Genomic DNA, 12528 nt, shown 5'->3' on the forward strand with positions numbered 1-12528 from the left:
ACTTGCTTTTAAAAACAACAATTCAACAACATTAATTCCTCTCTACTTACTTTCCACTAATGTGATGAAAGCAGGCAGATATTCCACAGTGAAGAGTGGGCTTGGAAGGTCTCGTATAAACATCTTCAGCAGACCTGCTGCATCATTGTTGCGTACCTGATCCCAGTCAAATGTATCTTCTTCAAATTTTGCTTCAATTTCTTGGCGAAGGCTCTACAGGACAAGACAAAAATGGCATTTATAAATTACTGCTAATAAAGAGAATTCTGCCTTTTTAATTTTGCCATATCCTGTTTGGCAAGAATGTAACATCCTGAATCAAAGCAAACACTAGAATAAAAATAAACAAATCTTTCTCTTATTAAATTTAAGCTTCTGAAAATCATCTTATATGGCTTGAATATGATCTAGTACCTATTTAGGTAGCTTTTTAAAAAACAAAGCCATAATTCTCAGCTGTTAACTGTCAAAATGCAGACTAACATGCTTTTGTTGGTAGGTGGCAGATGTTCCAATTCAGGGGTGGTCGGTACATGGAGGAAATTAGACACAGCCCTCAGGACACAACCTTTATGTGCCAAAACAATAAATATTAGGCACAAGGGAACTCCAACTTGGGACTCGGGCAACAAATCCCAAATATTTTTATTCCCCACACCACTAAGACAGAAAATGTGTGCAGTCACAGTGACATAAACTGGCTGGGTCCTTCCAAAACAAACCAGACAACATTGCTAAAAACAAAAGAAAGACAAGGGCTTTAATTGTGCCTTTTAAGGAGAAAAAATGCAGGGAGGAAACTGATTACAAACAAACCAAAACATAAAAATTTATGTTGCTGGCATGGGCTGAAATGCATCTGGAAAGTTATGTGGCCTAGAATGGAATTCTGACGACTCTCATGTAACCACTTCAAAACCATGTATGTATAAATTAAAAAAACTAGTCATGTTACCCTGCTAGTAATTGTAAGTTATTTTTTTAAAAAACACCACGACCAAAGGACAACTTAAAAACTATTCGCTAATCATTCTCAAAAGACACAATGTGTAGCAACAGTCTGACTTTGTGTGGTGGTTGGGAGGGAGCTTGAGGGAAAAAAAAGAAAATAAAGAGTTTTGGTAGGGTTGTTATGAGCAGGATTAGATTTTACATGCTGGTCTTAAGTTCATTGTGGAATATTAAAATTGCTTAAAGAAGAAGTTACAAAAGGGTAGTTACTGCACATCTCATACTGATGTAGGGAAATTAAAGGTCAGGCATGATTATAAAAAATTAGTAAAATATTTCAAGATTTGTGCCTCAAGCAGTTAGAGGCCAAAGGTACCAAGGAAGTGAATGAGAAGTCATGTGTGGAAACGGGTCCAAGTTCTCCTCCATGTAACAGCCAGGGCAGTATGCATCTTCTTCAAAAATCTGAAATCTCTTGACCAGCTGCTCAGGAGCTGAGGCCTTGGTGAGGGGCATCCACCTCACTCGGTTGCCAGCTTGCATTTTCAGTGTCAATAACTGCTCTTCAACAATGAAACCTTGTCTCCTAAGTATTTTGTCTTCATTCTTTTCCCCATCTTGGTCACACACTGTCCAGTTTTGCTGAATCTTAACCTATCAATTTCAGTGGGCTTGAGTTTAAGCAAGCACTAGTAATACAAAATAGATTTATACAGCTTTACACGAGCAAATGCTTTTATACAGCTTGCCCACTTTCTGTCTTTGAAAGCTTCATTGGTCTTTTAAAAAAGGTGAGAAAAACCTACGTACTTTAACTCTTGAAGCAGATCCAGGCACTCGAAGAATTCCTTCTGTTTCCAGACCCGTCTCTTCAAGCTTGAGCAACAGCTAAAGCACCACAGACAAAAGATACTGTTTGTTGGTGCAGAAATGAAACATTCACAATTTGTTGAACACTCAAGTCTCTGAAAACATGAAATGGTAAGGCTGCATAGCTAGCATAAGAGTTAGTAATTTTTCTGTCATTGGCTAGATTGCTTCCACTATTTTTAGTAGTTAGATACTCCAGTCACTGTACAGCTTTTTATACAAGAAGATCCTAGTTTTTAAGTGAAATTAAAGAACAAAGTATCTCATGGCATCTTGAGGACCAAAAATGTAATAAATGTCAACAAATGCCATAAAACCCTAAACTAGGGGTCACCAACCTAAGGCCCATGGGCTGGAAGAGGCCCACGGAGATCGTTTGACCGGCCCATGAGCTGCCCCCGATCTGAGGTGCCCGCTCGCATGCTGCACTAGAGTGGCGCAGTGTGGCGCAGGGACTCACTTCCGCGGTGCTGGAAATCCAAAGGGCATGAGAGGTAGATCTTGAGATATGGGCAGTTTGGTACAAGTAAAAGTAATCCTCACTTCACCTGGTCCCATTTTTTTTAGGGCTTTAAAGGTCATCACCAGCACATTGAATTGGATTAATTATATGAGAAGTCACCCCAGTTATTTTCCCCAAACCTCACAATAAAGATTCAAGCTCAAATGCATCTAAAGTGAAAGATACATTTACACAAAGAGGGAGGAACTGAAGTCAGTTTGCTCCACTCACTTTCTGAAAGATGAGAGGAACTTTTATTCCAGGAATCTTCTTCTGATCATTTTCCAGCAGGACTGCTAGTGGAACACCAAAAAGGCCATTTTCTTTAGAAAGAGAATTTAAAATGAGTGATTAATAACATGTTGCTGATAAATGGCATAAATTACTTGCATATCAGTTAAAGGAACAACCAAAGAAAAGAAAAAAATCTCCACAATAAATAGGGGGAAATTATACAGTAAAGTCCTGTGAAGCACTATCAATTTACGTTCTATAAGTCAACAAACCTAAGAGTTACTTCATCCAGCCCACATTCTACCAGCTTCTCTGCTCTAATATCATTGGGGACTTTGTCAAAAGCCTTACTGAATTCAAGCTACACTACATCCACAGCATTCCCTAGATCCATCAAGCTTGTAATTTGTATCAAAAAAGAAATGAGATTCGTTTGCCCATGCTGGGTCTTAGAAATCACAGCATCTTTTTCTAACTGCTCACAGACTGACTTTGTGATGATCTTTCCTGGTATCAACGCCAAGCTCACCAGTCTGGAGTTACCTGGATCCTGTTATTTCCCTTTTTTGAAGATGGGGACATCTTTTGCCCACCTCTAGACTGCAGGGACCTGTTCTCCAAGAATTCACAAAGATTATGGACAGAGGCTCTGAGATTACACCCATAAGTTTCTTTAGCACCCTTGGGTGCACCTCACCAGGTCCTGGAGATTTGAATTCATTTAATGTAGCTAGGTGCTCCCTTTCCACCACGTTTTGTATCTTCAGTCTCTAGTCTTAGCGGTCTATAGCAGACACTGACAGTAAGACCACTGTTGTTTCCCTCTCCTATAATTGTGATTTATATACTCTAAATCTCATGCTCCAGGTCATGGATCTCTTCACATGTGTATGTATCATTTACATATAATACTCTACCTCCTCCTTTCCTGTTTGGTCTTTTGTTTTATAAACCCTGAGTCAATAAATACATCAGTTAGCATTTATATAATGTTAGTGACCATCAGAAACATTTAGGTAACAGATTTACCGTATTTTTCGCTCTATAACACGCACCTGACCATAACACGCACATCGTTTTTAGAGGAGGAAAACAAGGGAAAAAACATTCTGAATGAAACAGTGGATGTATCATTTTTGTGCTTCATGCTGTGGCCACAGACATGTGATCTGATGGTAAATTTGGGGTGACCCAGTGCAAAAATCCTGAGAATCCCTGTGGATCCATGCTTTGTAACCACGTTTTTGCACCATTGCAGCCCCAGGCAACAGTGGGTGCGTGATTTGGGGGGGGGCAGGCTGTAGCCATGGACATGCTACGTGCTCTAATGGTGAATTTGGGCTGACCCAATGCAAAGATCCTGAGGATCCATGTGGATCCATGCTTTGTAACCACGTTTTTGCACCATTGCAGCCCCAGGCAACAGTGGGTGCGTGATTTTGGGGGGGGCAGGCTGTAGCCATGTACATGCTATGTGCTCTGATGGTGAATTTGGGGTGACCCAATGCAAAGATCCTGAGGATCCATGTAGATCCATGCTTTGTATCCACGTTTTTGCACCATTGCAGCCCCAGGCAACAGTGGGTGCGTGATTTTGGGGGGGCAGGCTGTAGCCATGGACATGCTATGTGATCTGATGGTGAATTTGAGGTGACCCAATGCAAAGATCTTGAGGATCCATGTGGATCCATGCTTTGTAACCACGTTTTTGCACCATTGCAGCCCTGTTTTTGCATCAGATCATTGCTATGTGATCTGATGGTGAATTTGGGGTGACCCAATGCAAAGATCCTGAGGATCCATGTGGATCCGTGCTTTGTAACCACGTTTTAAGTGGGGAGGGAAGGAAAAATATAGAAGGGACAAGGAGCACGAGAGGGGTGTGCGGAGAAGCAGCTGGCTAAGAATGCAGGAGAGGGGTTTAAAGGGGGGGGGAGGAAGGCAAAAGTCCACCCACCCACTCAAGCCAGCCCTCTCTCTCTCTCTCATCTGCATGTTTTCCACTGCCTGCCGAGTCCCCAGACGCAGCAGCAGCAGCAGCAGCAGCACCACCGGAGCAGGGACGCTCTGCTTTCCTCTCTACTTGCCTGGAGGGGAGGGGTTGCCTGGAGGGGAGGGGATTTCACTGCTCTTTGTTCCGTCTGAGCAAACAGCAACTGAAACAGAACAGGGTGGGCAGTAAGACCCTGAGGCAAAATGCAGGAAAGCAGCAGCCTCCTCTCCTCCGTGACGGCGCAATATGATTTTTGCCTGATTTTTGCCATGCACTTGGGACAAACGGCTCCAGGGACCACACATTCGCTCTATAACACGCACAGACATTTCCCCTTACTTTTTAGGAGAAAAAATCTGCGTGTTATAGAGGGAAAAATACGGTATATAATACCTTGTTGTTACTACTACTATTAATTATCCCTCCTTCACCTTAAGGTCCCAGGGCAGGTTATGTTAAAAAAACACCTGTACAACACAATATTTAAAATCAAGTAGGTTCTAAAAATATACACTTAAAAGTGCCAAAACAAGGGATAGTAAATATAAATGTATATATAGGCACCAAGAAGAAAAGAATGGATCCATGAGATATATCTTTCCTCTAATTATCAGTTTGGCATTGGCAAAATCCTTGAAATTTGTGGATGGTAACGTACTTTTAAATTACATTCCTATTGTATAGGGATTAACAGCAGGACAAGAATAGATCTTACGGCTGCTATGGTCTAATAGTCGCTAAGAGACTTGTACTTAAAACCTGGAAGAATACTTGCCATCTATTATGCAATTGTTTGATGCCCTTAACACACTTCTGAGTATAAACCCAACTTCACTTGGATACATATTTATTGATCAAAATGTGTAACCTAAGATGGATGTATTGGTTTTTAAATGCATTGTTAATGTGAGATGGGGTGTGTGTGTCCTTACGGTTATTTTCCCCCCTTTTTCCTTTCAGGTTTTACTTCCTTTTTCTTTAATGAATTTGCAATTTAAAAAAGCAATAAAAATGTAGACTCGCCTCTGATATTGTATTTTAGTTTATATAGAGATAATAGCTTGCAATTTTTCTTACTGCATATTTGTATTGTGTAATTTAATAAAAAAATTAAAAATGTAAAATAAAAAGACATATATATTTTTTAAAAAAAGCCTTATTGAGTAATAAAATTCTCAGAAGCCTTTGCTTTTATTTTTTATTTATTAGCCACGGTTTTGTCAACACATGCAGTTACCTCGTCCTTTGACTCTTTCTGTTCGGTTCCTCTTCAGCTCTATTCCTAAAGCATCATAGAAGGCTGTTAGCTCAATCAGAGAGAGGTAGCGAATTTTCTTCATGTCATCAAGAGACAAATCTCCAACTTCCGTCAGTCCAAAACGGCTTTTCCTAATCGTAAAGTTCTATAATATATGTTAAAGAATTGCTTTAATTAAAAGTTTTGGGGAAAAATATTAATCTTTTTTTCTGTGAGAGAGCAAAATTTCATCTTAAAATATGTTTGCGCTACTATTGAAATCTTAAGTTATGACTTAAGAATGCAATTATGCCATTAAAGCTGTAATCCTATGAAACATGTTTTGGTGTAAACCCCATTAAACATAATGGGTCTTCCTTCCAAATATTGAGCTAAATATCTCCCACTTTATATAGAAAACATGCATTCACATACAGCATCAGGGGGAAATACTGTTACAGTTTTACCATGGTAGCTTGGGGCTTCCAGGTGTTTTGGCATGAATAGATTGCCAGGAATTGTAGTAAAAAAACTTCTGGAGGGTACCAGGTTGGCAGAGGGTGACAGAATGGATTCTACATTAACTTTATAAGCAAGGACAGAAACACATCCCATAGTATTGCATAGTGTTCAAGCAGAGAACTTACGGAAAGCTCCATACTTCTTTGGACCCTACATTCATATGCATAGTTTGTGCTTTTAGTAATCATCTGATATTTTACTTCCACAGATTGATAAGCGGACATCCAACCAGTTACAAAAGTCTACAGATAATTGGCTACCTGTGTGGAAGGGCAGTTTCTGGCTTTCCCCATCTTATGAGAACCTCTGAAGTAATTTGGTATGAGTACAAATACAAGTTTACGCATCCCCAGGGAAAGCTGAGGGGTGGAAGTCTAATGGCTTTGGTACAGGACTAAGATACAAGAATGTCTGAACACAGGCCATCTTGCCTGCATTATTCAATTACAATAAATTACTTTAATGTTAAAGGGCAAAGAAACCCGCTGAATTCATGCATTATTTACGTACATGAAACTCTGTTTAGAAACTATTAGGAGACAGCTATAGTGGTCCAGCAACACAGCTTGGCAGGGCAATGAATTATGGCATTCATCCTTTTAAAATTTTGTTTAACAGTAAGGGGGAAAAAGCTATTTGTTCATGTTTTTTATATTATGGGATTTCCCTCACAATTTTGCCACTTATTATTTTGTCATTAAATGTGTATTATATACTTGACCTTCCTTTGTAATGTCTCATTTTGAAATATTTTAAGATAATAGTTTCCTGTCAATTATGTTGCTTTGAATGTATTTTTTTTTCAATATTTGATTTTCTTCTGTAATGTTTTATTTGATGTTTTCATGTAGGTTGTAAACCGCATTGAGTCCTCCCCACCCTTCATAATATAAAGTGGTAGAGAAATGGAATGGAATGAATGGATGAATTCTTGAGGCAGCATCCATTCTTCAGGGCATACTTTGATTTTGATTCAGCTTTACTGATGTTAAAATTGATCCACGAACAATGCTTTGACTTTATTAGGCATTTCTTTTTAACAAAAAGAAAAGGAGGTGATGAAGTGGACTCAGGAAGAAGTAAATGAACAGATTATCTCTTGTCTTTTGTAATTTGCTCCTGAGGCATACTTCTGTCAGGGGCATTGCTTCTTTTGTTCCAACATGAAAATATTGTGAGTCGTCCAAAACAAGGCAAGTCCCAGGGTGGGCAATTTTGGTAGCTTCATCTATGCAACTTGTTACTCACCTAGTAACCATCCCCAGTATTCCAGCAGCTACCCAACAAACATTATTATTATTATTATTATTATTATTATTATCATCATCATCATCATCATCAACATCATCAGCATCATCATCATTGTTGTTTATAGTTGTAAGTCACTTTATACAAAATAAGAAGTCTCAAAGCAACTTAACAAGATAAATACCACAGATAAAACTGTCACAACCATAACATTTAAAACAAGGTCTGCTCCTTCCCACAACCCCAACAAAAAGACACACAAGGTACTGTAATCTTTTTTTAAAGATAGCCATTGTAGTAGAAAGCAGAAACCAACTAAAGGATTAAATAATGTCGAAATAGGAAGAGCTTCAACTTACAGGCAAGGAAGATTCATCCTTTCTTAATCTTTGGTTTTTGTGCCATTCTCTGTGCTTTGGAATAACCACAATTGATTCGGAGAAGGAGACCTCAAAAGATAGTTCTTCTTTCACCAACTGACTGTCTTTCTCGAATTCACATTCTAGGCAGCTACCAGCTAAAATTAAGAGATATTTTTAGTGAATACTGTGTTCTCTGTGGAGGAATAACAGAGAAAGAAAACTGCTAGCCACTGAGAAAGCAGCAATCATTCCAGTCAGAAGATCTTTAAACTGGGGTGGGAAACAATTAGCTCTCCATTGTTGCTGGACTCCAACTCCAATCAGTCCCAGCCAGCATAGCCATTGGTTAGAGAAGAGGATGTTGGAGTCCAGCAACATCCGGGAGAGCCACAGCTTCCTCACTCTTGTTTTAAACCATCAGTGTTTGCCTACAGTGAAGGCTAACTATAGATGGCGGCCATTTGCAGATTCACATAAGCCTTGCATATATTTGTAACTGAAATCTCCTTTCCATTCTTTACTGAGTTTCTGATACAGACACAGCATCTGACAGTGAAGAAATGGTGAGGCACTTAATGGTTTATTGCTATGGCATTAACGATGAAAGCAACACCTGGGTAAGGGTAATCCAAGGAATGCAATTCTGTGCATCCCCCTTGTGAACATTCTCCACACCAGCACCATTAGGTATAACCTAGATAATTCTCCGTGCATTACCGAAAGAGTACCCAGAAGAATGCTGCTCCTGCTATTGCTACCACAGAGTGATGGAGCAAGATAATTCCATTTCTTGGCTTAGTGTTAACAGCATTAGCAGTGCAGCATCCAGACACGTGAAATGGCTTTGCTAGAGCAGCGGTAGCCAAGGTAGATTTCTCCGGATGTTGTTGAACTACAATTTCAACCAGCCACAGCCATATGCAATGGAAATTATAGGGCAGAACATATGAAGGGCATCACACTGTCTACCCCTGACCTAGAGAGGAAGAGATGAGGAAAAGGAGTGGAGAAAAGACGGAAGCTGTGCTGTTATCAGAAAGCTGTGTGTGCTTTTCTCCCCAACACTGAAATAATGGAACTTAAAAGTGCTTGATTTTAGCCAGATTGTGCCCTTTGTCATTTACGAACACAACCTATATTAACTGGGATTAGGCCATAATTAATCACTTTGCCAATGGCAGTACCTAATAAAAGCACAAATATTTTGCTCATTTAGTACACTGGCAGTGGGTTTCAAACCAGAAGTCCCAGTGAGTTCGGTAGGGCTTGCTCAGAGGTAATTATGAATAGATAATAGCCTATAAAATAAGGCAATGTTACCATGGACCAAGAATCCCCGTGTTTGCTTAGTGTGTACTTACAGTTAACCTTTTCCCAACCTGGTTTCTGTGCAGGAAGTTGGATGCCATTGGTTGTGACAGGTGACACTGGTATGGCCTCAAATGTGGGCTGAGGACAAGAAAGCATAATAATTATTAATACAAAGATGCAATATGAAGTTTGTGCAAGTTTTATTTTTGTTCTATGATTTACTTTTTATGGGATGCATTATTATAGATATCTGCACCTAATGGGCACCTGGGTGGTGGTGGCAGCTGATTATTATTATTTTTTATGAGACGCACTTCCTTCACCCGTGAAAGTGTGTAGGGAGTGCTCAAGTACACTCTCTGTGTGTGACTGAAATGAATGCACTTGGGCAGAGAGAATGGGGCCTGTGTGTAAGTGTGGTCTGGATGAAGCAGAGATGCATGTGGGCAGAGGAAGGAAGATATATATGTGTGTGAGTGTGAAAGAAAGGAGAGAGAAGGCAGTGGGAAGGAGGTATATGTGGTCTGTTATGAAAGGAACAGATGTCTGTGGTGTGCATGTGAGAGAGATGCATCAATGTCTGGGGTGCACTAAGCACCAAAAAAAAGGGGGGGGATTGGCAGAATTACAGATACAATGCATCAGTTCCTCAGATGAATCCATATCACAAGGGCAGGTGGAAAGAAGTTGGCCTCTGCTGTACATTCAGGATTATCAGAATATTTTTGTTTCTGCTACTAATTACCATCTTTATATAGTCTTCTAATGTGTGGGCTCTTAAACAGGGACAGGTTATACAAAGCTAAGCAAACTGATGCAGCACTTTTTCCTGGAAAAATGCACATTTGCTTAACTTGCAGGTTGGAAAATTCAAGGTGTGTTTTCAGTGCATTTCCTCAACATTTAGGTGCACACTAGTATGCCCAAAGGCCCTTTAAACCGAACCCTTATCCTTAATAAAGGAAAGTTCCAACAATTTCCAAAGTAATAAACATACTACTTACAGGAGTGTCATGAATACCAAAAATATCACGCACATCTCTGACTGCGTGTTTATTCTTCTTTCTCATGGTTTGAGTATAGGTGTTATATCTCCTTTGCACTGCTGCTGCTTGAGTGCGGGTCAGCGTGGACAGCAGTGCTTCTCCATCTTCCTCTTCAGAGCCTGATATTAATGTAGACAGACCGACATCTTGCAACCATTCAGCTTCCAGCTCCCCTTCTGTGGAAGAGTAGGCATGTGTTAATATGGCAATAAGGAGTGGGAAAGGGAAGCAGCAGCAGCAGCAGCAGCAGCAGCAGCACAAAATTCCTTAATAAGTTCTGCTCTTTGGAACATCTGGCCTCAAATCTGCATGAGGCAGTTGATCCTCAAATGGAGAGCTGGGCCCCAACGGGCAATGGAAGCCTTGAGAGAGTAGGTAAACAGAGAGTGTTAAGATCATTTTCAGTGGGGTGGAGGATATATGGGGAAAGAGGGTGATGGACATTCCATTGTGCACATGAAACTCTTTCCACATACACAATGATTTAGCTGAGCAGAACCCACAGTTTTATGGGGGGAAAGTAAAGAAGCGACAGACATTAAAAAAGGAAATTAGAAAATCATATCCCAGCCAGTTCTTAAGCCTCTCAGAAAATGTTGGACTAGTCTTGCAGACACAGACATAGAAAATTAAATTGCCATCTGCTCCAAGAAAGTGAAGTTTTCCCTCTCCCAGCCTGAGAGAATGCTTCCTCTTAATCTTTATCAACACAATCTCAGTATAGCAGCATGACCAACTCATTGATTCGGCCCCTGAGGCCAATGAAACTGTATGCATCTTCTGAAACTGTTTGGAAGACCACAAACAGGACTAATAACTCATTCTCCTTTCTCCAAGCTGATATTTAACCTCCAGGTCGCCTCAATGGCACTTTCACATACTTTTTTAAAAAAATACAATATATAAAGGATCTCTGTTTGGGATACATTTAGAGAGCCTGGGCATAATCTAGGCAACGTTAAGCACTTTAAAACCTGCAACGCCAAGCAGACTTGCTAGGAAGTAAGTCCTACTGACCTATGTGGGAGTACTCAGAAATGAACACATTTTGGGTCATTCTGCCTGCTTCGCTGATGTCAGTGGGAGAGTTAAAAAGTTGCTTAGCTCCAGGGAATTTACTCCACTTGAAATCAGAGGGACTGAAAAGATGACCTTAATGCTGGCTGGACAGTCGCCAAGATTTTAAAGATGTAACTGTTTAAAAACACGAGTAAGCCAATTAAGGTGCAGCCTTTGATGAATTATAGGGCAACTTTATAAAATTACACAACTTGTATGACTATAGAGAAGATATTTAAAACTTTTAAGTTTTCTTTTTAAAAAAGAACATATTTTCAAAAAACTGTTAACTCGTTACCCTACAAAAACCTGAGTTTGTATGAGGTCTTATTCACACCACATTTAATTAATTTATTACCTAACCAGTCTACCTACTATAGAGAGAGAATGTGAGATTAGTTTAAAATGTTCCAGATGTCAAAGGACTGTTTAGAAGATCAAGATTTTTTTTTTTTTGAGGGGGGGAAGGATATATCCATGTGGTTGCAATGGTAAAGGATGGGACTGAGCTACCTGGTGTTTGCCTCCTTCCCTCCTCTCTTACGGCACAGACGGTGGCCTATACTGTCACAGGTGGATTGTGCCCAATACATGCACCACTCATTGAACACCTGCATTTTTCTTAAATTACTACACCTATGTTTTATACACATATAACACGCAGTCCAGAAAGCTGTGAAATTTACTACTTATAGATTGTACCCAGTTATTTATATAAAACAGGGAGTTTTTCAAAGAATTTGTAATTTTAAAGCAGATGTAAAGGGTTGTATTTAATGTTGTGCTAAGGACATCATTCCATCAGCACAAGCAGTTCTTGTGCATCACCCCTCGCCTCCTCCTGCATGCCGTTTTGGGCATTTTCCTGCCTCTCTGAAGCAGATTTGGGGAGGGCGCAGGTGGAGAGAGGGCGAAGTCCCATTTTGCCAGCACAATGTAAGGCAAGTGCACATAAGTATGTATTTGAAGTGTGTATACACACCATCCGGAGCCTTGACATCTAATAGGGTTTGCTCATCTTGCCTATCTTCTGTGTTCTCTTTGATATTTTCTACCTCACACCAGAAATCTTCCATGGAAGTGCTGTCAACAGAGGCTTGAGAATTGGAGCGGCTGTACACTGGAGGCCGCAAGGATTCATTGGACAGCATTCTGTTAATTCTTTGGCATCGAGGAAGAGATTTCCTGTAGAA

General features: G+C 40.1%; 1 protein-coding gene across 1 annotated transcript in view; it reads right to left on the minus strand.

The window, feature by feature from the left end:
• ARHGAP28 (Rho GTPase activating protein 28) overlaps window positions 1-12528 on the minus strand; it is a 57410-nt gene that overhangs the window by 8671 nt on the left and 36211 nt on the right. Inside the window, exons 2-9 of the mRNA XM_079983895.1 lie at window positions 12318-12520; window positions 10235-10452; window positions 9281-9368; window positions 7917-8074; window positions 5788-5953; window positions 2555-2646; window positions 1762-1839; window positions 51-213 (exon numbers count right to left, since the gene is read on the minus strand). Of these exons, the coding sequence (XP_079840021.1) occupies window positions 51-213; window positions 1762-1839; window positions 2555-2646; window positions 5788-5953; window positions 7917-8074; window positions 9281-9368; window positions 10235-10452; window positions 12318-12520 (1166 nt within the window). The remainder of the gene's footprint in view (window positions 1-50; window positions 214-1761; window positions 1840-2554; window positions 2647-5787; window positions 5954-7916; window positions 8075-9280; window positions 9369-10234; window positions 10453-12317; window positions 12521-12528) is intronic.

This window comes from Podarcis cretensis (assembly GCF_951804945.1).
Source record: "Podarcis cretensis genome assembly, chromosome: 7".
Classification (NCBI taxonomy): domain Eukaryota; kingdom Metazoa; phylum Chordata; class Lepidosauria; order Squamata; family Lacertidae; genus Podarcis; species Podarcis cretensis.